Source organism: Cyprinus carpio, chromosome A17, assembly GCF_018340385.1.
Source record: "Cyprinus carpio isolate SPL01 chromosome A17, ASM1834038v1, whole genome shotgun sequence".
Taxonomy (NCBI): Eukaryota; Metazoa; Chordata; class Actinopteri; order Cypriniformes; family Cyprinidae; genus Cyprinus; species Cyprinus carpio.
The window spans coordinates 4,107,696-4,132,215 of record NC_056588.1 but is presented as its reverse complement, the minus strand read 5'-3'; the positions used below and the strand labels follow the sequence as shown (position 1 = coordinate 4,132,215).

Sequence of the window (24,520 nt, the reverse complement as noted above, 5' to 3'; positions counted from 1 at the left end):
ACAATTGTCATATAAGCTCCGCCCCCAGCGCTATCCAGCGGGTAAGTGAACTAGAGCGGATCAAAACTTGTCGTCAACACTCGGAGAAGCGGGACATATCCTGATACTCGTTTGTTTTTCTTTCTCTTCCGGAGCCGATTATCTTTTTTTACATTACATATTTGGTAAATATCATCATTCGAAATCCGTGTATCGGGCTCAATTATTATATAGGAACCAAGTGTGTGCTTTATATTCGTTTGAATAAAAAAGGCGAAACATGTGGGCTGGATTTTGAACGTCACCCGGGAAGCGCGTGTCATTAACAAAGACTGAAGAATATCGTTATTTTTTTAACATTTGAAATCGTAACGGTTTTACTCCAACCACTTTCGACGAGTTTCAAAGTCTGACGTTTAACGGAGCTGTATTAATTTGACATTTTTTCAATTTCTAATTGTGTTTGTTGTTTTTGAAAGTCTCCGAGAACGATAAAGAGAAAGGAAAGATGCCGCTTCTCCACAAAAAGCCGTTCGTGAGGCAGAAACCGCCCGCTGATCTCAGACCCGATGAAGAAGTCTTCCTCTGTAAAGTCACACATGAAATCTTCAGGACCTATGAGTAAGGGATTTTCATTTTATTTCTAACGTTAACTGCTATTTGTTCATTTCAACTTCCTCTTTGATGCTAGTCAACAACAGAAGCACTAGAAACTAACAACAGAAGTGACAGCCCGCTTGAAAGTTTCATTTTTTCCCTTTAAACAACTACCAACCTACATTAATCTTGGTTTGATATTTTAAACCAACTTTACTAATGACCCAACACCCCTGGTGTGAAACAACCTTGAATTAATAAAGACTTGAGGTTTCCACCTTCATACACCCGGCAGGTGTCAGTTGGAGGCCTTTGCTAACAGAGTTGGCTGCTAGTTAGTTAGCACAGTTTAGCCAATTAAACCACGATACAGAGAGCAGATTGAGTGAAATAATTCATAAAACTACCTGTCGATGTGTTATAAGCACTTAAATAGTGCCATATCGTTGGTGGGATGTCCCTGTTTGTGTGTTTTTGGGGGGTGTTAGTGGAGATGGGACAGATCTCATCCACACACAGGATGTTGTAGCTTAAAACGTGGTCGCTGCTATTGTTAGTGTGTTTGTCTATTAGAGGCAACAGTTCCACTGCTCTTTTCATTATGATGTTGATGTCACTTCACATAAGACATTGGGGAAACGGGCTTACTGGTTATGTGGGGCTGGAAAGGGAAAGATTATAATGCCCATGTAGTACTTTAGTTGCAGCTATTTGGACTGGTCTAGGTGCTCATCTGTCATCAGCTCTTGGAAGTTGTCATTTGTTTTTGTAAGTGATAATGTTGGGATGATGTATGAAGTAGGATGCAGATTATAAGTTTACTATGAACTATCATTAGGTTTGTTTACAGTTATGCCTACAACTAGTTGCAACTACTAATTATTTGCAGATAAGGCAAAAAAAATGGACAAATGCTGCTTTAAGACAAACTTTCCAATAAATGATATACAAAACAGAAAGAACACAGTACAAAACAATGTACACTGTATCTAAATGACGACAATAACAGCTTAATATGCTTTATGATTATTGTTTCAGTTACTTTTATTATTGATTACTTGTGATGATATTCATGACATTGGATTTATTTTAAATTTAAATGGTCATGAATTGATATTCATCTTTATTTTGGATGTCTGCCTATTTGTTAAGCTTAAATATGAATGACATACTAGTTGTGTGTAAGAGCTTTAATTGGTAACTGTCATGAAGTTATGGATTCTAACCGTTTAGAAATAAAAACCGAAAGACTTGCATTATGCACAGGAGAAATAAAATTATTTAGCACTTTTTATATTGTCCAAAAGCTTGAGTTGTTCTTGAGATTGGTCTTACAATTCATAAGACTGATATGGGCAGTTGTTTAAATTAGAATTACCAATTACTTGGGCATATAAACTAAAACTAGTCTAACTGGTATTAAGTGTGTGTGCAGTTGTGTGTTAATAGAGCTTAAAATAATGGCTCCTTTTAATGACAACAGTCTATTTGCTAAGTTATTACTAATAGCAGGTTTGATTATGAATAACTTAGAGTTCTTAAAATTGGGGAAAAATAGATGTGATGGTAAACAAATAGATGTATTTTGGGTAAAATCTCCACTTTATTTGTTTTCCCCAAAACATGACATTTTTACAAGGTTCATTGTCAATTTGAGTAGTATGTTCATATCTGTGTAAACCATAAAGGTGTCAGGATAGTTAATAACATTACGCATTGTGTTTTCTTGTTGCCAGTGAATTCTTTGAGAGGACCATTCTGTGTAACAGTCTTGTATGGAGCTGTGCGGTGACAGGGAAGCCCAGCCTGACCTACCAGGAGGCCCTGGAGAGTGAGAGGAAAGCCCGACTTAATCTTCAGAAATTTCCCAATGCGCTGCTCGTCCCCCTTCTGCACCTGACAGCACTTACACACCACTCACGTCTCCATGAGATATGTGATGATGTGTATGCTTATGTCAAAGAGCGCTTCTTTCCTGGAGAAATTGTGGATGTTGTCACTCGGTCTGGTGCCAGGTGAGATAATTGTTGTCACTCAACTCATCAACATGAATCACAGTATGCATTGTAGTGTTTCGCTTCCAGCGCAATTCACCCGAGTGCTGAAATTTTTGTTGATGTTCATGGAATCAGCTGTGAAACTTTTTATCAAAAAAGCAAGAAAAATCTTTGGCAAATGTATATCTGTAATGTTGTTATGTGAACAGCCAACAGTGAGTCAGATGTTGATTCAGATGAGTTAATTCATCATTCAGACTGATTCAAATCTGTTAGCATGTGAATTTGTGAGTCTTTTTTTAATTATTCAACAGAAGAACCAGGTCATATGCTGCATATTGTATTGTACAATGTTTACTTTTGCGTGGAGCTGAAAATACACTACAAGGCCCATTCAATCTGACTTTAAAGTCAGTTTCATCATTTTTGATAATGGGTAAATCCTTGTTGAAGATCTGTCTTTTTGAATAAAAAAAAACAAAAAACAGTTTACTTTAATTTTTTACTGGAGAAAAAATAACCATTATGTAGATGATCCACAACATTACTTGACAATTTACTTTACAATTTCTTTCTAGGAATTAAATGCTTTCTCTGAATCTTTAAAGTCTGTCCACGAGCGATTGTAAAGTTGCGGATATTTTGTGCCAGCTCAGCTATTCGACACATTGTATTTATGTTGCTAGTGACTAGGAGATGTTGTTCTCTTGCCTGACCTCCGGTGAATGAGATACAAACCAGGGGAAAAAAATCGCACGTCAAAGAAGGTGGAGTTTCAGAACACACCCTCCGATTGTGTAACTGCCACGGACCAATAGAAACTCAAAGGTGTTAGGAGCCCCCAGAAAGTTCGCTTTAGTCAGCTGTTTTGAACTGCCAAAACGAACTTCGTTTCAGCCTGTTTTTATTCGAAATGACGTCATATCAGTTCGTTCTTCGATTTCGTTTGAAATATATGGGGGCCTTTATACTCGCTGCCTCAGCACGAGTGCAAAGGTGCGCGCAGCAAAAATGATGCAAATATTGAGGAAACAATAGATGGTTTTCAAGCTTAAATAAAGTAAAAGACCTCTTCTTAAACCAGAGATTAATAAAATATCGATATTCATGTGGGGAAAAAACACGCAAGCACCATCCCCTACAGCAAGTTCAGTTTTACTTTTCTTTTTGTTTTTGGTTTAAAAAGCTTGTTATCTTTGCTGTTTACCGCACGTTACGCTATGGAGGCTCTCTATTATTTTTTTATTTGATTCATTGTTTGCTAAACGTTTTGTAATTTATAAGTCGGTATATAATACAGCATGTGGTGTATGCCATGCCTCTTCTTATTCATTTTTGTTAATAATATTTTTTAAAACAGCTAGTTTTTCATTGTCATCTTAATGTTTTACTGTTGTTGTGCTTTTTAATTAATAATAACAATGAATCCATCTTTTTAGTCTTAAAAAGTGAAAGGTGTATGTAACCAAAATAGACAATTATCTTTTCTTTTTAAAAAGTGACAAGATTGCGAATTCAAAAGTGAAAGCACCCAAAGCCCGGCTTATAATGCAAAAGAGGAACTCCCGTTCACAAAGTTCAAATCACAAATAATAGGCTACTGATGAAAAAGAACGGGTTGAATGTTAACCACTGTCGTTTCCATATACCTAACTATAAACTATGATAAAGCATGCATTGATTAATCCCATGTTGTAGAGCAAAAAAAATGAGTCTGGAGCCCTAAGCTGACCTTGCTATTTGAAGATAACACAAAGTGATAGGCTGGAGCTTAGAGAATCACCCTAATTGGCTGAACTGGTGCAAGGAGTTGTCCTAGAACTCATCAAAGCTCGCAGAGACAACCAGACGTGAGGCAGCATGGAGCCCCACTGGTAGACGGGGTGGAGGGGAACTTTTCTTTCTTTTTTCTTTTTCTGTTTTGGAAGACAAGTAGGAAGACCACTATCTGTATCTGGCTGAGTCTTGCTGTCTCTACCAGTCAGTCAAATAGATCACTCCCAAACTGCCTGCTTGATTCTGTATGTCTGGAGTTTTTTTTGCAAGTTAGTGATGTGTTTTCTACATTTTAGATAAATACAATTTTTGGAGAAAGAAGGAAAATGAATGGCTGTTCTGGGAGACATAGAGATTGCATTTTCACAATTTATTTATGAACTCTGCTTTAAAGGGGTCCTATTATGCTCTTTTACAAAGTCTTGATTTTGTTTTGGGGGTATACTAGAACAGGCTGTCATACTAGGTTGTTCGAAAAACACATTATTATTCACATATTATACATTATTACAACTCCTCTCTCCCCAGTCTGAGATGAACGGCTCGAATAGTTCCTGTATCAAATGGAGGCCCGCCTTCTGAAATATGAACTGTTCTGTGATTGTTTAGCTGCGCCAGTGTGTGTTGTGATTGGCAGCACTCGGTGCTTGGTCAGGAAATGTCCTGCTCCTTACCATAGCCGCCTGCCAGCTTTAGTGTAAATATTGCATCAAAATCAAATCAATTTGAGTGCTATTTAAACCCGGATGATTGTAACCACTCTAAGTTCGTCTGCCTTGGAAAAGCTAGCGTGTCTCCGACATAGTGATAACGCTTGTTGGCTTCTCTAGTGCAGCTCAATTAGGTCTCGTCCCATTCGTCAATCTTTGTGATATCACAAACCCCGGAAAATATGCGTTGTAGTCCAAACGAGTCGTTCATTGTAGTTTTTGAAAAGTGATTTCTGTTAATAAAATATCTCCTTTTGAATTGGACTTTGAGCTTTGTAACTTTGCAGATCTTTTTTATGCTCAAACAGCAACATTACAGACTAACTAAAGTTGAAAAAGTGAAATAGGACCCCTTTAAAATAGATTAAAAACATTTTACCTCTACATACTGTTTGCAGTAACATTTGAAGTAAAATTCTGGTTCCCAGGCTGTCTGATTAAGTCTAGTTTTTGTTCGTTCATCATGAAATATACAGAAGTATGTTTTTCATATCAATTGGTTAATAGTTCACACTTTTCCATTTGGAGCTAATCAAATGCACACAAATTAGTTTAATCTGTTGTAATATTTCCATGCTCAACAGACAACCCTGCAAAATATTGGAAGTTACACCTCCTCATTCCAATGGCACAGCCAACGGCCATGTCAAACATCATATAGAGGGCGATTCGATCGTTATCAGTGACAGTGATGAGGAGCCCACAGTCACTTCTCCCAAAACACCAACAAATGGGTCGGTGCTCAGAACTTCCTTTCTATGAAATGCTTCATATGTTTCCAAATCTAAATTGCATGCTTTATGCTTTGTTGTCTAAAGCAAGAAGAAGAAAGCCACCAGTCCATCTTTATTTAAATACAGAGTTCAGCCTGTCAGCCCAGAGGGTTGTGAACCTTTAGTGGTAAAAGCTGCTCAGATTAGGTGAGATACATATTTCATTATTATTATTTTTAACTACAGATACATTTTAGGGATGCTCCAATCCACCTTTTTCACCTCCGATACCGATTCCGATACCTAGGGTTTAGTATTGGCCGATACCGATCCGATATCAGTGAAGTTTTTTTTCTTCCCCCATTTAAATATATGTAGAATTTATATATCTCTGTGTGTGGAACTGATAATCATTCTTTCACAATCTACTAGATACAGACTACTTAATTATAAAGAAAAATAAAATAAACAATAAATATGAAAAAATATATGCCTATGCATATTCATAATCTATGACAAAATTATCATAAACTAGGTTAGTAGATAATTCAGCAGCAAAAGTTATTCTAGAAAAATCAGTGCACAATAATTTTAGAAATCAAAACATTTAGTCAAAAAACTTTTGTGGGGAACAAATAAGTGTTGCACTAAATATGTTAAAATGTTACACATTGCTGTCATATCCATTCATTAAAAACATTCATGAATGTATTTATATATAAGTATATACTATAAAATTAAAATACATTTCTTTTAGACGTATAGCATATTTTTTAATAAGGCAACAACATATGATAGATACAATAGGACAAAACAAATACTGTGCAGCACAAAGCACTTACAATGTGTGCAGAATGATGCGCTTGAAGCTACATGGCGTCAGTGTTGCTTCAAGTGCATCATTCTGCACACCGGATGCGCACATTGTAAGCACTTCGTGTTAAAAAGTGCAAAGCACAAAGAGAAGAGAGATTGATGTATTATATATGTGGAACAGTTATTGAGCCTTTCTTTTAACAGTTTTAAATTTCAGTTACTGTGCACGTTAAAAACAGTTTATAGTCTTTTCTACGCCCATGTTTTGTTCTCACAGACACCCGGTAGCAAGTAACATTAAACTCCGGCGAGAAGTTAAGGTCCTTTTTGCAAATTCATAGACAATGTATTTACAAATCATAATAATAATGGGAACACAGAATGATCTTGGAGAGAGCTTTAACGAGCTGACTGTCATAACCGAACGCAACCAGGGTTTAAAGGCTGAACGAATGACTGACAGCCACAGTAGAGAAAAGAGTTTGTGTAAACTTTAATGTAAGGACTTAAATATTCATATGTAGCTCACTTTAAGCCAGCGGTACTCAATTCCAGTCCTCGTGCCCCCCAGCTCTGCATATTTTGCATGTCTCTTTTTTGTTAACACACCTGATTCAGATAATCAGCTCATTAGATGTGAGCTCCGTGCATAAACTGTGTTCCCATTGACATGGTCCCTACTCCCTGAGCAGGGGAAATCTTTGGAAGTTTACCTCACTTCCGAACATTCATTCACAGATTTGCGCTGTACAACATCTGCACACATGGACATGTGTGACATCATATACCTCTGTAAATAAATACAATTTAAATTCACGTCTCTCACACACTTAAATGCACTTTGAATGGAACCTATATGTTCGCGTCGAACTGGAATCATGGCGGAATATCCAGTGATGTCCACTTCGCAGGGGCACTTATGTTCAAATAGAACAAACGTCTGAAACGATATGAGAAACGTACAAAATGTGCAGAGCTGGGGGGCGAGAGGACTGGAATTGAGAACCGCATCAAAAAACCATATTACTTAATAAGAAACAACAAATAATAATCACAACAAAAAAAAAAAAAATCTCAGATTTGGATCGGCCCTCTCTGACCAATACCCGATTCGAGAAAAATGGCAGTATCGGAGCCGATACCCGATATGAATATCAGATTGGTGCATCCCTAATAAATTTATAAAATGATAAAGTTGTATGTTTCTCTTGTTTGTTACTCATTGTAAAGTGTTTTGCTGTCACCCCCCCTTTGCTTTTTCGTCATATAGTCGTAAGAAGACTGTTTTTAGTCGAGACCGATTGAAGCTGCTTCTTAAACAGCACTGTGAACCAATGAAAGGGACCATCAGACTAAAGGTAAATACAAAATGAAACAAAGTAATCCAGATTGCCCGTTCCAAATTTCAATGTGGATGATTTTTTTTCCTTTTCTGGTTACGTTTTTTTTTTTTTTTTTTTTTTTTTTTTTTTTTTTTCAGCCATCAACAGTTCTAAAATATAAGTTAGCCGAACACTGTTTCTCCCACTTCTTCCCGGACGAGCCCCCAGTGTTTGCCTTTAGTCCACCAGGGAAGGGCAGAGGTTGCCGTCCTAATGATGCCTCCCCAACAGAGGTGGGTTATTTTGGGCTTACATGTGTGCTTAGAAGTAATGTTTGCAACTTGGCCATCTTCATTCACGCAATTACAAGTATGGCACACCATTTGCTCAAGAAAAAAAAATCAGTCTGATACTGTTTCTCTGATGAGGATTTGTTTCCCAATTTTAGATGAATTATGTTGAGGAGAAGTTCAAATTGATGCAGCAGAAAGAACAGATGATGGCCATGGGTAAGTTTAAACTGCAAAATACAAGTTAAACCCTGACTAGACATGTCATGGGCTTAATTATGCAATGCATCTGCACAAATTTGCTGTTTCTTTCCATGGCTTGCATTATAGAAAAATTCAAGAAAGAAAGAGAAGATCTAATTGAGGCCAAAAAGAAAGAAAAAGAAGACAAGGAGAAAAAGAGAGAGGAGATGAAGAGGATAGTAGAAGAGGAGAAACAGAGGCGGAAAGAGGAGAAGGAACGAATGAAGGTTCAGAAAGAGAGGGTGAGTTGGAAGGTTTTTTGTTGTTTGTTTGTTTTTTTCAGTGCATATCTCATCTCTAGTCTTTCAAAAAAAAATTGTCCTACATATGTCAAAGTAAATAATGCTTGTAATTTTGTTTCATTTTATTAATTATTGCACCAGTTATACTTTTGTTTGTTTACGGCTAATTGTAAATGTGCTGCAGGAACGAGAGAAGCTAAAGGAGGAAAAGAAAAAATATGCAGAACGCCTGAAGTTATGGAGCAAACCTCGAGAGGACATGGAGTGTGATGACCTAAAGGTAAACATGCCCTCTCAGACTATTAAACACATTTTTGCAGGGACACATACATAAGCAGCAGACTAAACGCTGTTTTTAAATGTGCTTGTCTTCAGGAGCTGCCAGAGCCTCTTCCAGTGAAAACACGTCTTCCTCCAGAGCTATTTGGAGATGCTCTGATGGTGCTTGAGTTCCTGAATGCGTTTGGAGAGCTGTTTGATCTAAAGGATGAATTCCCTGATGGCGTAACACTTGGTAAGAAATGCTTACTAGTCATAAATGTATTTCACTATGGGATATTATGCCATTCCCACTCACTAAATCGAAGCATGAGTGTCCTAATAACATTCTGTCTTACAAATTGGCTTTTCTTTTACAATTTACAGGGATATGATTCTTCCGGATTAATCTGGAATTGTTTTTTTAATTTATTTTTTTTATTTATATCTTTCGGCCTAAAATCATGACCCACATGAATCATGCAGATCGGTAATGGAAAAAAAATCGAGTTTGGGAGGTGTTTCAGGTGATGCTGGTTACTGCATGTTGAATGAAATCATGAAATGGCCTTAAGCAATTAACTAAAACTGAGAAAAGGTTATGTTTTCTAAATACTTCATGGATGGAATGGTGCTGAGAGCGCTGAATGAGCATGCGGCACCATCTGCAGGACAGTTAAAAGGGTTCAAATGGTTCAAAGTGCCAATGAGAGTAGAATCGGCGATAAAACGTATTATTCACCCAGTAACTTTTTTTATGAATGGTGGTGAGAATTTGAGATTGCTTATGACTGTTGCGAATCATAAAATTTGCAACCGTTGTGATGTAATTATATAAATAAATATAGGCTATAGTCTGAAATGCTACACTTATAAAATCCTGAAAAATATAATGCATCACCATTTCCACACAAAATATGGAGCCTCACAACTATTTTCAACATTGATAATTATTAAAAAATGTTTCTTGAGTATCAAATCGAATTGTAATTATTTCTAAAAGATCATGTGAAACTGAAAACTGGAGTAATGATGCTGAAAATTCAGCTTTGTAAAACAGGAATAAATTACATTTTATGATATATTAAAATAAAATGATATATTAAAAAAAATTGTAATTGCTGTTATTTTCTTTAGTTTTAATCAAATAAATGCAGCCTTGGCGAGCAGAAGAGATTTATTTCAAAATCATTATTGTAATGTTTCCAAACGTTTGGCAAGTACTTTAATAACAACTCTAATTTTTATTTTTATAGGACAGTAAGTATATATTATACAAAAGATTTATCTCTAAATGTAATAAAAAAATAAGTGCTAGGGGTGTGGCTTGTTGGTATGGTCAGATTTTTCTGCTTTTTTTCCTCTAGCTTATCACATACCTGAATTGATTTTTTTTGGAGACAGAGACCAATTTTTTGGAACGTTCCTGATAAGGGTTGTTGCTGTTTACAGAGGTTCTGGAAGAGGCCTTGGTGGGCTCTGATCCTGAGGGGCCACTCTGTGAACTGCTATTCTTCTTCCTTTCGGCCATATTTCAGGCTCTGGCAGAGGAACAGGAGGAAGTGGCCAAAGACCAGGTGGCGGAAGCGGACACCAAAGGTCAGAGTTGCAGAGGTTACAACTAGGGATGTGCACAAATAGTTAAATATTTTAATATTCGATCTGTAATTATTATTTGAAAAATAAAACACTTTTCAAATTTAACTACGTGTTGCTTTACTAGCCGTTAGTGCAGGGAATCCATGATATATCCTAAGCATGCAAACTAAAAGTCAGTTATAACTAAATGCACTGGGTGGCGAAGTGGAGTGTTAACAAGTTAATGTATTTGATCACAGAATGTAGTCGTCTGCCTCATGAAGTTTGGAATTACTTTTGACCAAATGAATCAGTGAAACTGAGTTATCATAATCTTACCTTCACAATGTGAAATCCAAACACCAGTCGACTGAGGAAACACAGCTGTCCATCACTGCAGAAGTGCAGCTGTAGCCCAAACGAGCTGAGAAGAGAGCTTATCTGACAGCCAAATGATCTTGAGACATAATCTTCCTTCAGGTTTTCTTCGAGGGAAAGGGTGCTTTAAGAACAGAAAACACAAGCCCTGGAAGAAACCTTGCTTAGCACACTGTTATCTTTTTGTCTCTGGAATGTCTGTGCCGGTGTGCTTTCTTATTGTTATCAGACTGAGGAGCATACTTTCACCCGAGCATGTGGATATTATTTTTTTTCTCAACATTAACATGTGATGCAATATAAACACGATGAACATAAGCCAACTCGATTGTATGTACGTTTTAGGGCTGTGCAATTAATCTCATGCGATTTGATATGGCACATCTCATCAGTAAAGCCGGTTCCGTGGTTAGTAGTAAATCTCCATAACCTGCTTTTAGATGGAGCGGCATTTACTACACAGTGCCGTAGTTAACTGACAAGCTACGCAATATCACATTCATTATCGCAGGTGATTCGATCTGCGTTAATGAAGGCGATGTTGCGTAGCTTGTCAGTGAACTATGGCTCTGTGTAGTAAATGCCACTCCATCTGAAAGCAGATGATGGAGATTTACTACTAATCACGGAACAGAAGATGCGCAGGACAATCACATGCAATTAATTGTACAGCCCTAATATGTTCTGTACCCTAATTGGCACAGTCTGCTTTATTTTTTCAGGTTGCACTGCTTGAGTTTGAATGCTTTTGTTCTATATATATATATATATATATATATATATATATATATCTATATATATATATATATATATATATATATATATATATATATCTCGTCAAATGTCATAAAATTAATTTTTAAACACGTTTTCAACTAATATAAAACCTTAAGATGTAGTGTTGTAGATCATTGTTGTGTATAATGCCTAATCATAAGCTTCAGAAATAGTGAAAAAAAACTTTCTCGTCAAGTGTCATGTAAATAAATCATATATTCATTTTTTTAGTAGCCCAAATATTCAAATACAATATTTTTGAAAAATTCCAAACCCTAGTTACAGCTTATTTATAATAAGGAGACTACACATAAGATGTTTCAATTTGGGAAATATTTTGCTGTATGAAATCTTACAGACAGGTATACTTCAAGTTAAAGTAAACAAAAATAAGAAGTTGCCACGGCAACTAACTAAAATAAGTTTAAGGTTTTTTCTAAAAAAAAATTTTTTATATCAGTTAACATTTTTTCAGCCCATTAGTTCACCTAGCTGACATTGGTTTACCACTACTAGTCCTGTTATGTTAATTTACCTTCAGTATATTGGCGATTCAGGTTTGAATGACTGTGGTTTTCATTCTTAGATCTTAGTGAAGCTCTGGAGGATGACGCTGACCCCACACAGTCTGCCATCAGCGCTGTGGCATCTCTTGCTGCTGCCTGGCCACAACTCCACCAAGGTCAGATGATGTGCCCTGATATGTGTCTGTCTTTATGACCACTTTAAGAATTAAAACTTTGTGCTTTTATGAATAATATAGACGTTTATAATGTATACTTTCAGTAAATTCAAACAACCAGTGGAACCATGTTTCTTCCTTTTCTCTGCCAGGCTGTAGTCTGAAGCAGTTGGATCTGGACAGCTGTACTCTCTCTGAGATTCTGAGGCTGCACATTCTGGCCTCGGGGGCAGATTGCATGTCCACCAATGCAAAGTTTCGCTACCAGAAACAGGGCGGTTTTGGCTCCACAGATGACCCCTGTGTGGAGCTGCGTCTGTCAAACCAGTGCCTGCTCAAAAAGCTCTCCTGCACTGCTGTCTATGACCTGCTGCCTGGTTGGTGTTTTTTATTTTTTTTTTCCCTTCCCCTTCCCCTTTCCTTTCCTTTTTTTTATTTTTTTTTTTTTTTTTTTTTTCAAAACATACATTGGGGTCCAAGTGTCTAATTTTGTAGTTTTTATAATTTCAGGGGGAAAATAATAAGTAAATAAAAATAAATAAATAAATCAACATTTTGCACTGTCTCATTTTGTTACATATGTGTTCAGGAGAGAAGCTAAAGATCCTCCATTCTTTGTGTGGAAAACTGCTGACTTTGGTTTCTACAAGAGACTTTATAGAAGACAATGCAGATGAGCAGAGATCTGCCAAACAGGAACTGCGAGAGCTTAAAGCTGAACAGCATCGCAGAGAACGAGAGGAAGCTGCAGAGAGGTACGGCATAGAGTCTGGGTAGCACCATGTTTTTAAACAAAATAACAAAAACAAGGCTGTAAGGGAAACAAGTACAATATGTTCAATGAATGTCCTGTTGTTTTACAACATATGATTTTTTTCTAAGCTACAACTCTTGCTGCTATAACTTTCAGTAGACAAAAATGCCATAAAACAGTTTGGAAAGTTGTGAGTTGTGAAAATTACATGAAATACTACCTTAAAACACTTCCCCCAACCCTAAACACAAAGGCCCAATCCCAATTCTATTTTATACCCCTTCCCCTAGCCCTCCGCCTACCTCTTTCTCTTGTCCCTTGAAACAGAGTGTCAAGGGGTAAATGTGAAAATATTCTCCTAAGAATTGGGACACCACTTAAGTCTACCCCCATGCCTTGTTTCCACCTGCATTAAATTTAATATGGCATTTGACCTGACTAAGGTCTATTACATAGACTTTGTGTTTAGAAACTAATAGTTGCATCACCTTATTTCAGGGTTCGAAAAAGAAAGGAGGAGAAGCTAAGGGAACAAGAACAGAAATTAAAAGAAAAACATGAAAAACTCAAAGAGGAGGCAAGAAATGGAGACAATGTGTCAGGGTGAGCTGAACCAGTAAACCATTCTAAATACTCAATCCCTGGGTTTTGGGAGACAGCTTACATTCCAGTCCACATGTTTGATTAAACTTGTCTCTGTCTGTTGGTTCTAGAGAGGAGATGGACATCAGCACAGAAAGTCAGGAAGGTCATGCTGAGCAAAACACAGAGGATGAGGAGGAGCAACCAACCAAATCTAAGAAATGTATCAGCTTTTAGCAGAAATATCGCATTAGTTTACTTTGATACATTCTTGGTCTTATGATCAGTTTTTCAGTGTAATAAACCTGCAAGTGGTATGAGAAATATTGAACTTAATGATTAATGGTTACATTTATGCATTTACATTACATTTCATCAGTTCTTGCTTGCCCTGAGAAATGGTTGTTTAAATTCTGTAGCAAATATATTCCTATGTTTTTGTTTTCCAGTAAAGAAAACAAATGACATCCCAAAAGAGAAACAGGTTGGTGAGGTTGAAATGAAAGACAGTCTGAGCCCAGAGGAGTTACAGCAACAGCAGCTCAAAGAGAAAGAACTCCTGGAGCGCATTCAGAAAGCTATGGCCTGCACCTACATCCTGCCTCTCGGGCGAGACCGCCTTTATCGCCGTTACTGGATTTTTCCTTCTGCCGGGGCACTGTTTGTTGAGGAAGACTTCTTTGGTCTGACAGAGGACATGCTAGAGCCCCGCACTACTCACGAACCTAATATAGAAGAGCTTTCCTCAACTGAGAGCCCTATTAAGACAGATGCCGCCACTGAGTACCCAATGCTGGTCCAGAACACCTCACCGCCAGTCAACCGGCCCAATCAGTGGTTCTTCTACAGCACACCTGAGGAGGTGGAGCAGCTCATAGAGTCTCTAAACCCTCGTGGGCACAGAGAGAGCAGTCTCAAAGAGACACTTCTGCAGGAGAAGGAGCACATTGTTCAACTGATGGATAGCAAAGCTGTTCAGCGTTACCATTACTCAGGTACTGTGGGATTGTTTGGAGCCAGGTTCCTAAGTAATGTTACATTTTAGCTTTTTTTATATATATATATATATATATATATATATATATATATATATATATATATATATATATTTATATATATATATATATATATATATATATTTCACCAAATCAGCTTATCTTTAAAATGGTACAGCTTCTTAAATCTTAGTTAATCAAGCGTTATATTATGAAATTATGATAATTAAGAAATATCTAATTACTAAAGAACTTTAGTGATTAGAACTAAAACTTGGTAACATGAATGCTTATTTGTAATTTTAACTGAATTTAGGACTGGTGGTGATGCTTAAGATATTGTTGGCCATTCAGGGTTTCTGTAAAAAAAAAAAAAAAAAAGATAACAGTAATAGATAATAGTAATTATTTTTTAAAAGATAATACTACTGCTAGTTCTACTACTGCACTAACATTATACAGTGAACTAAGGATTAATATGCTGCTGGGTTCATGAATATTAATCACGTTGTCAGGGTTCGCTCGAACTGATTTACTGAAATCAAAACGGGGACGGTAATAGATGAGCGCCAGCCAATGAGATTGCCATTTGTGCATTAGCTCCGCCCACTACCGGAGAAACCGGCATATCTTCTGCTGGTTCTTAAAAGCTGAATAATTCCAAATGAACGGCGTTATTTTAACAGGAAAATACAACAAAGAATATTGTTTACATGTAGCATGTTGATTGAGTGTGGTATGTAAGACTGGCTGCATCCGAAAACTGAAAAATTATGCCTAGTCTAACATAACATCCAAACGCTCATGCCTATCATGCACACCCGCGCCTATGATTCCTTGATGCCGTCATTTTTGGTCATACAGATAAGAGTAATACATCTTCAAATCTGTGATGACTCTACGTATATTTGTGTGTACTCACAATAAAAACAAATTGCGCTTTTTTTTTTTTTTTTAAATAATGAAAGCAAACAAGATGCGCTTTCTGCCATCTCAGTCTGTGAACATGAGCGCGAAACTCCGTGTATATCTTTACCTTACAGACAAAATAGAGAGTGAAATGTCTACTTAACATGAACCAATTCAAATAGAAAACAAATATTCTCAGATTATGTAATCCATATGAAACATGCATCACTACTGTGGAGATGACGAGTCAGTGTCACCGACTTCATCTCTTAAACCGAAAACAAAGAAAGCACTAGTTTATCAATGATTATTAAAATTTTGATGCAGACTCCTTACTGTTTTCACTTGACACATTCATAATCATCATCCTACTTCTGCCAGTGCGCTGTGGCAAGCTTTATGCGTGCACTTGGTCGCTTATTAGGCTATAGGCAATCAAAGGCTCATAATAATGATTTAAATGGTTTATTAATAAATGTGCGATTAGTCGACTAATGCTTCAAATTAATGACTACTAGTCGACCAGAAAAATCCGTAGTCGAGGGCAGCCCTACTTTTTTTTTTTTTTTTTTTTTTTTTTTTTTTTTTTTTTTTGATCAAATAAATTCAGCATGGGTGAGCATAAGAGGGGAAAAAATTTAATTCATCCAAACTATGTGTCATTTATTGTGCAGATGAATCTCTGCAAGAGACCAAAGCCAGCACTTTAAAGCCAAAAGTTGGCCCGGCTTACCCACAAAGCACTGTACCTGCTGAGCGCTTCATGGAGAACCGTCTCAGAGATCTACTACTGGATATCGAGGACCGCATCTATCAGGGAACTCTGGGGGCAATTAAAGTATGTTGATTGTGTGGACCACATAACATAGTTGTTAATAATGTATTTCTTAAGGTGTGATGTGGCTTGATCTGGTTTTCCCCTCCCTTATTTTTATTTTTTATTTTTATGTAATTTTTTATTTTTTGTGCCTCTTATCTCTGGAAGGTGATGGACAGAAACTCATGGAGAGCCGCTCTGGAAAACGGGAACTTTGAACTGCTAAATCCCCAGTCCAAAGAGAACGGGCTGATCAACGGAGAAGAGGAGCCAATGGAGATTTATGAGAATCATGTCAGAGTCAAAGACAGGTTATTTTACTTTAATATCTGTTAGCTGTGTATTTTTATTTCTGTGTTCAAACAGAGTCTGGTGCTCATACAAGCTAACAGCAATGCCTGCAATTGTGTGAACTGATGGTGTTTTTCTCATGTTTAGGCTGCAAGAATTGAAGGCTGAGGGTCAGAGTGCCACGTCCACTACTGTGAGCACACCACAACCTGTCAGTAACATTGTCCACTATTTGGCACACGCTCTTGCACAGATTGAGCAGGGCATAGAGCGCAAGTTCCTGAAAGCTCCTCTAGGTAAGATCTGTTACTTCTATGGTTTCTTCTGAAACTTTGAGGGTATAAGGGTGTGTTCCTGAAAACTATATGGATAAGGGATGTCAACGATTAATTGTTAATTGATTAATTGTCGATAAGAGATGCAATGGATTAAAGCTATCGATGGTTGATTAAGTTATTTAATTTTGGGCAGGGCTTGAAAAAAAGAATAATTAAATCGGTTCACTCCGAGCAGAATCTATGTTTTAACATTTCTGTTCCTGCGTTCCTCTGTATCATTACCGTTCCGAAACCGGTTCAGGTAGAAGAAATACCGATTAATAATGTTATTTTTTAAAAAACAATTTTCTTTGCCTATAATAGTAATAATAATAAAAAAAAGTATGGAGCGCCATTTCCAGTTTTTGTTCCTTGAACTGGTTCAGAGCCCTGATTTTGGGCTGCGTGTGGCTCATGCACAAAACACGTGCGAGCGGCTGTGAGTGACAGTGACGGTATATAAATGCATCATCATTTATTCATAATTAAGCTTTTAATGTGATTTAAACTTTAAAAGTACATTAAAATAGAAACAACAGCAAAGTTCTTAAACATGGAAAGTAATAGAATTGTAGTAACTAATTTCCCCAGATAATTGTTTCATATCAGGCTTTGCAGGGCTGTGGGATACAGGACAGATAGGCTAGGCTATTCATTTCTACAACTTGTTAATTCGTTCCTACGACTTAATTGACTTAATTTGTGGCCACTGTCCATGTTTCATTAATTTTGTTCCTTAAATAACCCATGATTTAACTAACATGAGGGAACAAATTATTAAAACAAGTGAATGACGATAAAATAAACCTGCAAAATAAGAAGGTTAGACAGTGAGGATTTCAGAAAAGAAACAATGCCTAAATATTATTGAATTTGTGGATATTTGTGACCAATCAGCAAACCAGAACAAAGCCGCGTAAATGTAGGCTATATAAGCTCGAACGGCATCCAGAAGCATGGTCGCAATGTAACATTTTCCAGCTAACCAATTATTCCTCTAATAAACAAAGCTTTTATACCACACTTGTCATAATCAGAGCTTATAAATTGTAAATAATAATTGCTGGATTCAAAACAGCAATTAAAAGGCACTGTGACCGACACTGACCATACATTTTCCCGGAGCATTCAATGTTGTCAATAACGGTGATGCCACAACTAAGAGCATCGTTCACAAGTTTCTGCATGGACCTGCATGGATAGTCTAGGGCACAGGTTTTCAAGCCCTGGGACAAAATGGGATGCTTTAAGGAAAATGTATAGCCTATGTAAGTAATAGGCCCAAAGTAAAAATAATTTGTTTTAATAATATCATCTCTGAGAATATAACAGATTTAAAACAAGTGTGGCATGGCGCTCCATAAACAAGTTTGACGGAAAGTAAAGAATGACAATGCGCATTCTGTTTGTTTGCTTTATTTTACAATGCAATAATAAAAGTAAACACTTTTACCAATTATATCTTAATCCAAAAATTGTGGGTTCACTCTGTCCTTGTAGGCACGCACGCATGCACTGTCACGATCTAGTGCACTGAAAATGCCGGATTTTTTTAAACAAATAGGTCACCGGAACACAAAAATTCAACATCTGACATTTTCCGGAACAAGATCCAGCAGGATCAAATTAAGTACTAGTCATAATACTCACATTAAAATGTTTCATGTGAGCAACAGTGTGTTACTGATGGAAGCGGTTCACTGACTGTGCAGCATAGCCACATGCGCCAGTTATGTTTGGGATATTTTATTTTAAATGCCATAATGTCAGTTGAAAACACTGCAGTTGTGTTTTTAAAATACAACAACAAGCACCACAAAACCATTTAAAGAGGCACGTTCAGCGGTCTCCGTAACAGGAGAGGAAACAGTCAACAAAATAAAATGATCTCAAACGTACGTCGTGCTCTCTTCATTTTATCAAATGATCCTAATCAAATCTATTCATTTTACAATTCTGCTACTAGCATTTTATTTAGACTAAAACCTCTTTAATTTGGGTGAGAAAGCATTTTATTTATTTATTTTTTTTTTAGTGGCTTTTGCACATCCTGTCATGCCAGTGATTTACTGTGTGCCGCTGCAATAGACACATTTTGCAGCATTAAGGTTGACGATTAATTGATCATTAATTTAAACGCCGGTCGTTCATGGAAATGATTGAAAATTGACATCCCTAATATGGATAATTTTATTTGTTTGTAGAAACATTTGTTTCATTTTTGAATTCATCAATCCACAGGCTCTTATTTCTATATGTTTTGGTTTTTATCAGGTGATGAGGATACCAAGAAAGACCAGAAGTTGAAGAAAAAGGACAAAAAGAAAGATGATGACCAGTCCAGCGAGAAAGATGGTAAGATTTCTTGTTTACCAAAAAAACGGAAAAACTGAAAGTGTCATATGATGCAATTTCATGTTTTCCTTTTTCTTTGGAGTGTTACAAGCTGTAAGTGAATAGATAAGATCCCTAAAGTTGCAAAGACTAAAGTCTCAAACCCAAATAGATATTCTTTTTAAAAGTTAAGACTCGTCCATGCCCTCCTAAAACACCTCGTTTAAAGATGCCCCCACATGTCTATTTCACTGTGTGGGAAGATTTGCATAACACCGCCCAAATGTTCATGCAAAGAAGAAAGGTGTAACTTTGATTCTCGCTGTAGTATTGTTACCGCTGCTGCCAAGTCGTGGAGAAGCTTTGTTTCGTTGCGAAAGTGAAAATACTTTCTTTAGCCTTCCAAAAGAGGACACAACTAGAAATCAGTGGTTAAGTTGTATTTACAACACTGTTCCAGAACAGTTCAAACCAAATATTCGTGTGTGTGCAACTCGTTTTACGGAGTTTCCTGAACCTGGGAGAGTGCCGGCTGTTCTGACTCACAGCCTGTAAGTACATTTTCATATTTAAAGAATTTGCCACTTACGATTCAAATGTGAGTTTTGAGCAGTGTAGAGTATCGCTTGTTGTTTGTCATTCCTCCGATCACAAATGCAGACATGGTTCTATGTTTATACGGTGCAATGCAATGCGTAAAAAGACAGCATAAGTCATAATAATCAGTAATTATGTCTCCACTGGTTGCAACAAATGCCTCGTTTGTAATGGGTTTTATTGTTTTTGTCTCATCGCACTGGGACACGGCATCACAGTATGGTAAGGGGCGTAACATTTCCGTCACATGCTTGAGGTATTCTCCAATCACAATGCACTGGATAGCTGGCCAATCAGCATACACGATGAGCTTTGTAAAAATCGACGCGTTTCAGAAAGGCGGGACATAGAGGAGAAACAATAATGTACAGTGTGTGGAAAATAATGTGTTTTTTGAACCTTGAACCGCATAAACACATTTCATTACACCAAATACACAAAATAATGTTATTTTTAGCAACGTCATATGACCCCTTTAACACGTTTTAAATTATAAGTACTAAACCTGTTTTCCTCAACAGATGGCAGTGAAAGTGGACGGCAGGTGAAAACTGTGCAAGAACGCTGGCGTGAGTCTTTGTTGGCCTGCTCCAGCTTGTCACAGGTTTTCTTGCATCTTTCCACACTTGAGCGCAGCATAGTCTGGGCCAAATCCATCCTCAACACCCGCTGTAAGGTGTGTCGTAGGAAAGGAGACGCTGAGAACATGCTTCTATGTGACGCCTGTGACAGAGGCTATCATATTTTCTGTGTTCGGCCAAAACTGAAGGTGAGAACTATAGCTTTTGAAAGGGTTGATACCTTATAAATTGTTCTTTCATAAACCCTGATTTGCCATGCAGACTTAAAGGGATACTCCACCCCAAAATGATTTTTTTTTCATTAATCACTTACCCCCATGTCCTTCCAAACCCGTAAAATCTTTGTTCGTCTTCAGAACACAATTTAAGATATTTTGGATGAAAACCAAGAGGCTTGAGACTGTCCCATAGACAGCCAAGCAAAATACACTGTCAAGGTCCAGAAAAGTATGAAAGACATCGTCAGAATAGTCCATCTGCCATCAGTGATTCAACCGTAACATTATGAAGCAAAGAGAATACTTTTTGTATGTGAAGAAAACAAAAATAACGACTTTATTCAACAATTTGTCTCTTCCGTGTCTCTCCACATCACCGTAGCGCCATTTTGTAGAATATCCACTGGACACGAGAAGCGTACACTCTTCTGTGTCAGCAATCTGTTAATAAATTGTTTTATTTATAAATAGAAAATCTTTTAAACTTTTGACGGAAGTTTTGATATTCCTTAATTTTTTTGTTACAGACTGTTCCTTCTGAAGACTGGTTCTGCCCTGAATGCCACCCCAAACAGCGTTCCCATAGGATCAACTCCCGTCAGCGTTCCTCTATTGAGTCTGAAGAAGAAATGGAGGATGAGGAGGAGTCTGAACAAGAGGAAGAAGAATCAGAAGAGGAAGAAGATGAGTCAGAAGAAGAACAGTCAGAGGAGGAAGAGTTAGTGGAGTGGACTTTTTCCTCTCTCTTTTTTTTTTTTTTTTTTTTTTTTTTTTTGCTGTTTACTAATTGAATCAGTAAAGATATAAACATTGTTTTCTTTTTTTATTTAACAGTGTGCCCAAGAAGGCTGCCATCAAACTGCCTCCACCTAGCAATAAAGGAGGTCGTTTGAACACCAGATCAAAACCGGCTGAATCAAGTCATTCCATGCCTCGCTCACAGCAGAGCACACCCAAACAGAACCAGCCTGCTAATAAAGGAGGCTCCAAAAACTCAGGGAAGAAGTCCACCCCAGTGTCCAATGGCAAGCCCCCTCCCCGGGCAGGAAGCCGCTCCAGTGCTCGTCTTAGTCTAGAGGTGCTCGCTGCTAATGGCACAACAACCAAATCCAACCAGTCCAGTCCTACAGCGGAGAATAACTCTAGGGACTCTAGGAAGAGACCCATTACTGGTAAGGAGTGTCAGTAAATTCACGTGCGCACACACAAAATGAATAAATAAATAAGCTTAACATAAAGGAAATTTTAATTTACTTCATCACATCAAATTAGGATACTATGGCTAAAATAAAAATGCTGTGGCTAAAACAAAAATAAAAAAGGTAATTATGACTTCTCACAAATAAGACTCAATGTCTTTTTTTTTTTTTTTTCTGGCATGGAATAAAAAAAAAAAGCTAATCTCACAGTTCTGACTACTTTTTGTGTAATTGCAATTTAGATCACAATTCTGAATTTTTTTTCTCAGAATTGAGTTTGTATTTCACAATTGCAAGTTATAATTATATATTTTACATCTCGCATTAAGTTTTTCCTCACAATTCTGACATCTCAAAAATTAAAAAAAAAAGAGAGACTTTTTAAGTTTGGATTGGAGAAAATGACATGATTAATCTTTAACTTAATGCAGACACTTGTTGTTCATTTTCTCTAAGACTTCTTGTTCACATCTCATGTATTGTGGTTTGCCACTGTTTCTCCAGCAGAGGTCTCCCCAAAAGCCAAGATCGTTTTGGCTCCAGCCACCACTTCATCCAATCGTCGAAGCTCAGGGAGAAACTTGGGTGTCCACGAGCTTTCAGCCTGTGAGCTGCTCACCGTGGACCTGGTCAGACACGAGGACAGCTGGCCTTTCAAGAAACTGGTGTCCAGAACTCAGGTAGTGCATTTAGAAGTTAAGAGCTGTTCACACTTATAACCCTCTGTAACAAGGTCATAGAGCTCCCATTCCTATTACGACCAACTGTACTCTTAAATAATCTATGCAGTTGTTAAGTGACATCTCACTTTTCCAGTTTTACACTGAGGCATTATTTTCATGGTTTTAATGACTTCTTTTATCGCACATATTTCCAGGTGCCTGATTACTATGACATAATCAAAAAACCCATCGCCTTGAGCACAATCAGGGAAAAGGTCAACAACTGTGAATATCAAACTGCTGGTAAGTCAGTCGTTTTGTTTAGTGGAAGTAAGGATTACATTAAACTAGTTGTCACTTAAGTCAATATTTAATTAAAAGGTTTTCAAATTTACCTAGTTCAAAACCCTCTGATTTCAGAATAGTTTTTTTTAATGAATTTTGTCTATTTACATTCATGCATTTGGAAGACGCTTTCATACAAAGCGACTTGCTTTGCATCTAAAGTACATATTGCATCGGGGGGGGGGGGGGCTATTTCTCAAAAACAGAAATACCCACTTGAGTATATAAAAATGTAATTTAGATTGAACCTTACCTAACCCACCTTAATGGCTTGAAAGAGTCGCACAACATAAATCATTGCTAAATGTAATTTCTTTTGTGTTATTAATCTTATAGTGCAGTATATCGAGGATGTGGAGCTCATGTTTTCCAACTGTCTGGAGTACAACCCACGTAACACCAACGAAGCCAAGGCCGGTCTACGGCTCCAGGCCTTCTTCCATTCTGAGCTTCAGAGACTCGGCTTGGCTGAACGCATGACTTCTCCACAGAAACGGTCACGGATGTAAACGAAAGCCCATCTTCCACACAAACACACCAGCTGGCCGAGACTGAAGACCAGTTCATAATCTGCTGTCTAATTATGTTGTTCTGTGGCATTTGTTGAAAGTTCATGAACATGGTGTGACTCATTAAAAAATCCTACCTAGCTCTTGTTCAAAAGAAAGTTTATTAGCAGTGTGAAGAGTGCAAGCAAAACGGCACTCAAGCGGTGGATATCAAGCGGCATTTATCTTCACAGCCAGTGACAGGACTATAAATCGGCCTTCAATCCTATGGAGCAAAGAATAAGTCCTTCACTAGCAGGAGAAAGAAAAAAACAACTGTGCTGTGAAAAAAAAAAACATTTACACTGTGTTTTCTAAAGTTTTTTTGCGTTCACACATTAACTCAGGACAAAAAGCATTGTGTTTTTGTCTGCAATTTCAAAATGGTGCATTTTGTTGTTGTTGTTGTTGTTGGTTTTTTTTTTTGTACCTGAACTGCATTTCTAGACTACTATTTTGTATAGATTTTTACAGACCCGAGTCTCCTTTTTGATGATAAATTAAGTCTCACAGCTCAAAGGAACAAACAGACTTTGTTTTGTAGTTGTGAGTAGATGTATAGATTAACTCAGTTCTTTCCTTCAGGTCCCTATAGCTTGCATAAACACTAAGTAGGAACCAAACCATCCCATTTTGTTGCTTCCCTTTTCAGTTTTTGGTTATTTATTATTGGATTTGGGTATAATTTGCTTGCTTTTATTTATAAAAATGGTCTTTATAGGTTATGCCCCCCCCCTCCATCCCCCTTCTCCATCAGAAAGCTGAATGAATCCATTTTCTTTTCATGGGTCTTAAGATTTATATGACCTGTTGTGTAAATCTTTTTTTTTTTTTCTGAATGTAAAATAAATTTTGTTCATATTTGGCTTGACCAAAAACCTGGCTTTGTCCATTTAAATTGTGTACCCTGTATAACATTTAATTAATTTATAACAAGTCATCAGCTGATGTGCCTGAAAATACTAATGAAAAAGGTCATTTATAATGTTTTTTTTATTTTTTCATATCTGGTC

The 24,520-nt window shown here is 37.2% G+C and overlaps 1 protein-coding gene across 3 annotated transcripts; it reads left to right on the top strand.

Annotated features, from left to right (window-relative positions):
- The first annotated feature begins 53 nt into the window (after positions 1–53).
- Positions 54–24,385, top strand: LOC109105122 (bromodomain adjacent to zinc finger domain protein 1A-like). 3 transcript variants are annotated; one of them, XM_042773594.1, is made up of 28 exons: positions 54–164; positions 459–600; positions 2,313–2,591; positions 5,644–5,793; positions 5,878–5,979; positions 7,859–7,946; positions 8,069–8,203; positions 8,359–8,419; positions 8,531–8,685; positions 8,870–8,965; positions 9,061–9,199; positions 10,396–10,542; positions 12,263–12,358; positions 12,511–12,735; positions 12,948–13,113; positions 13,611–13,715; positions 13,826–13,917; positions 14,144–14,689; positions 16,273–16,436; positions 16,584–16,726; positions 16,854–17,002; positions 19,298–19,378; positions 20,476–20,723; positions 21,281–21,471; positions 21,588–21,925; positions 22,460–22,632; positions 22,830–22,917; positions 23,296–24,385. In XM_042773594.1, the coding sequence occupies exons 2-28, from the start codon at positions 488–490 to the stop codon at positions 23,466–23,468; spliced, it is 4,443 nt and encodes a 1,480-aa protein (XP_042629528.1). In that variant the 5' UTR covers positions 54–164; positions 459–487; the 3' UTR covers positions 23,469–24,385. The 3 variants fall into 3 exon arrangements, with proteins under 3 accessions (XP_042629528.1, XP_042629526.1, XP_042629527.1); XM_042773592.1 differs by having other exon boundaries at positions 22,457–22,632; XM_042773593.1 differs by lacking the exon at positions 54–164 and having other exon boundaries at positions 183–600; positions 22,457–22,632.
- Positions 24,386–24,520: the final 135 nt, after the last annotated feature.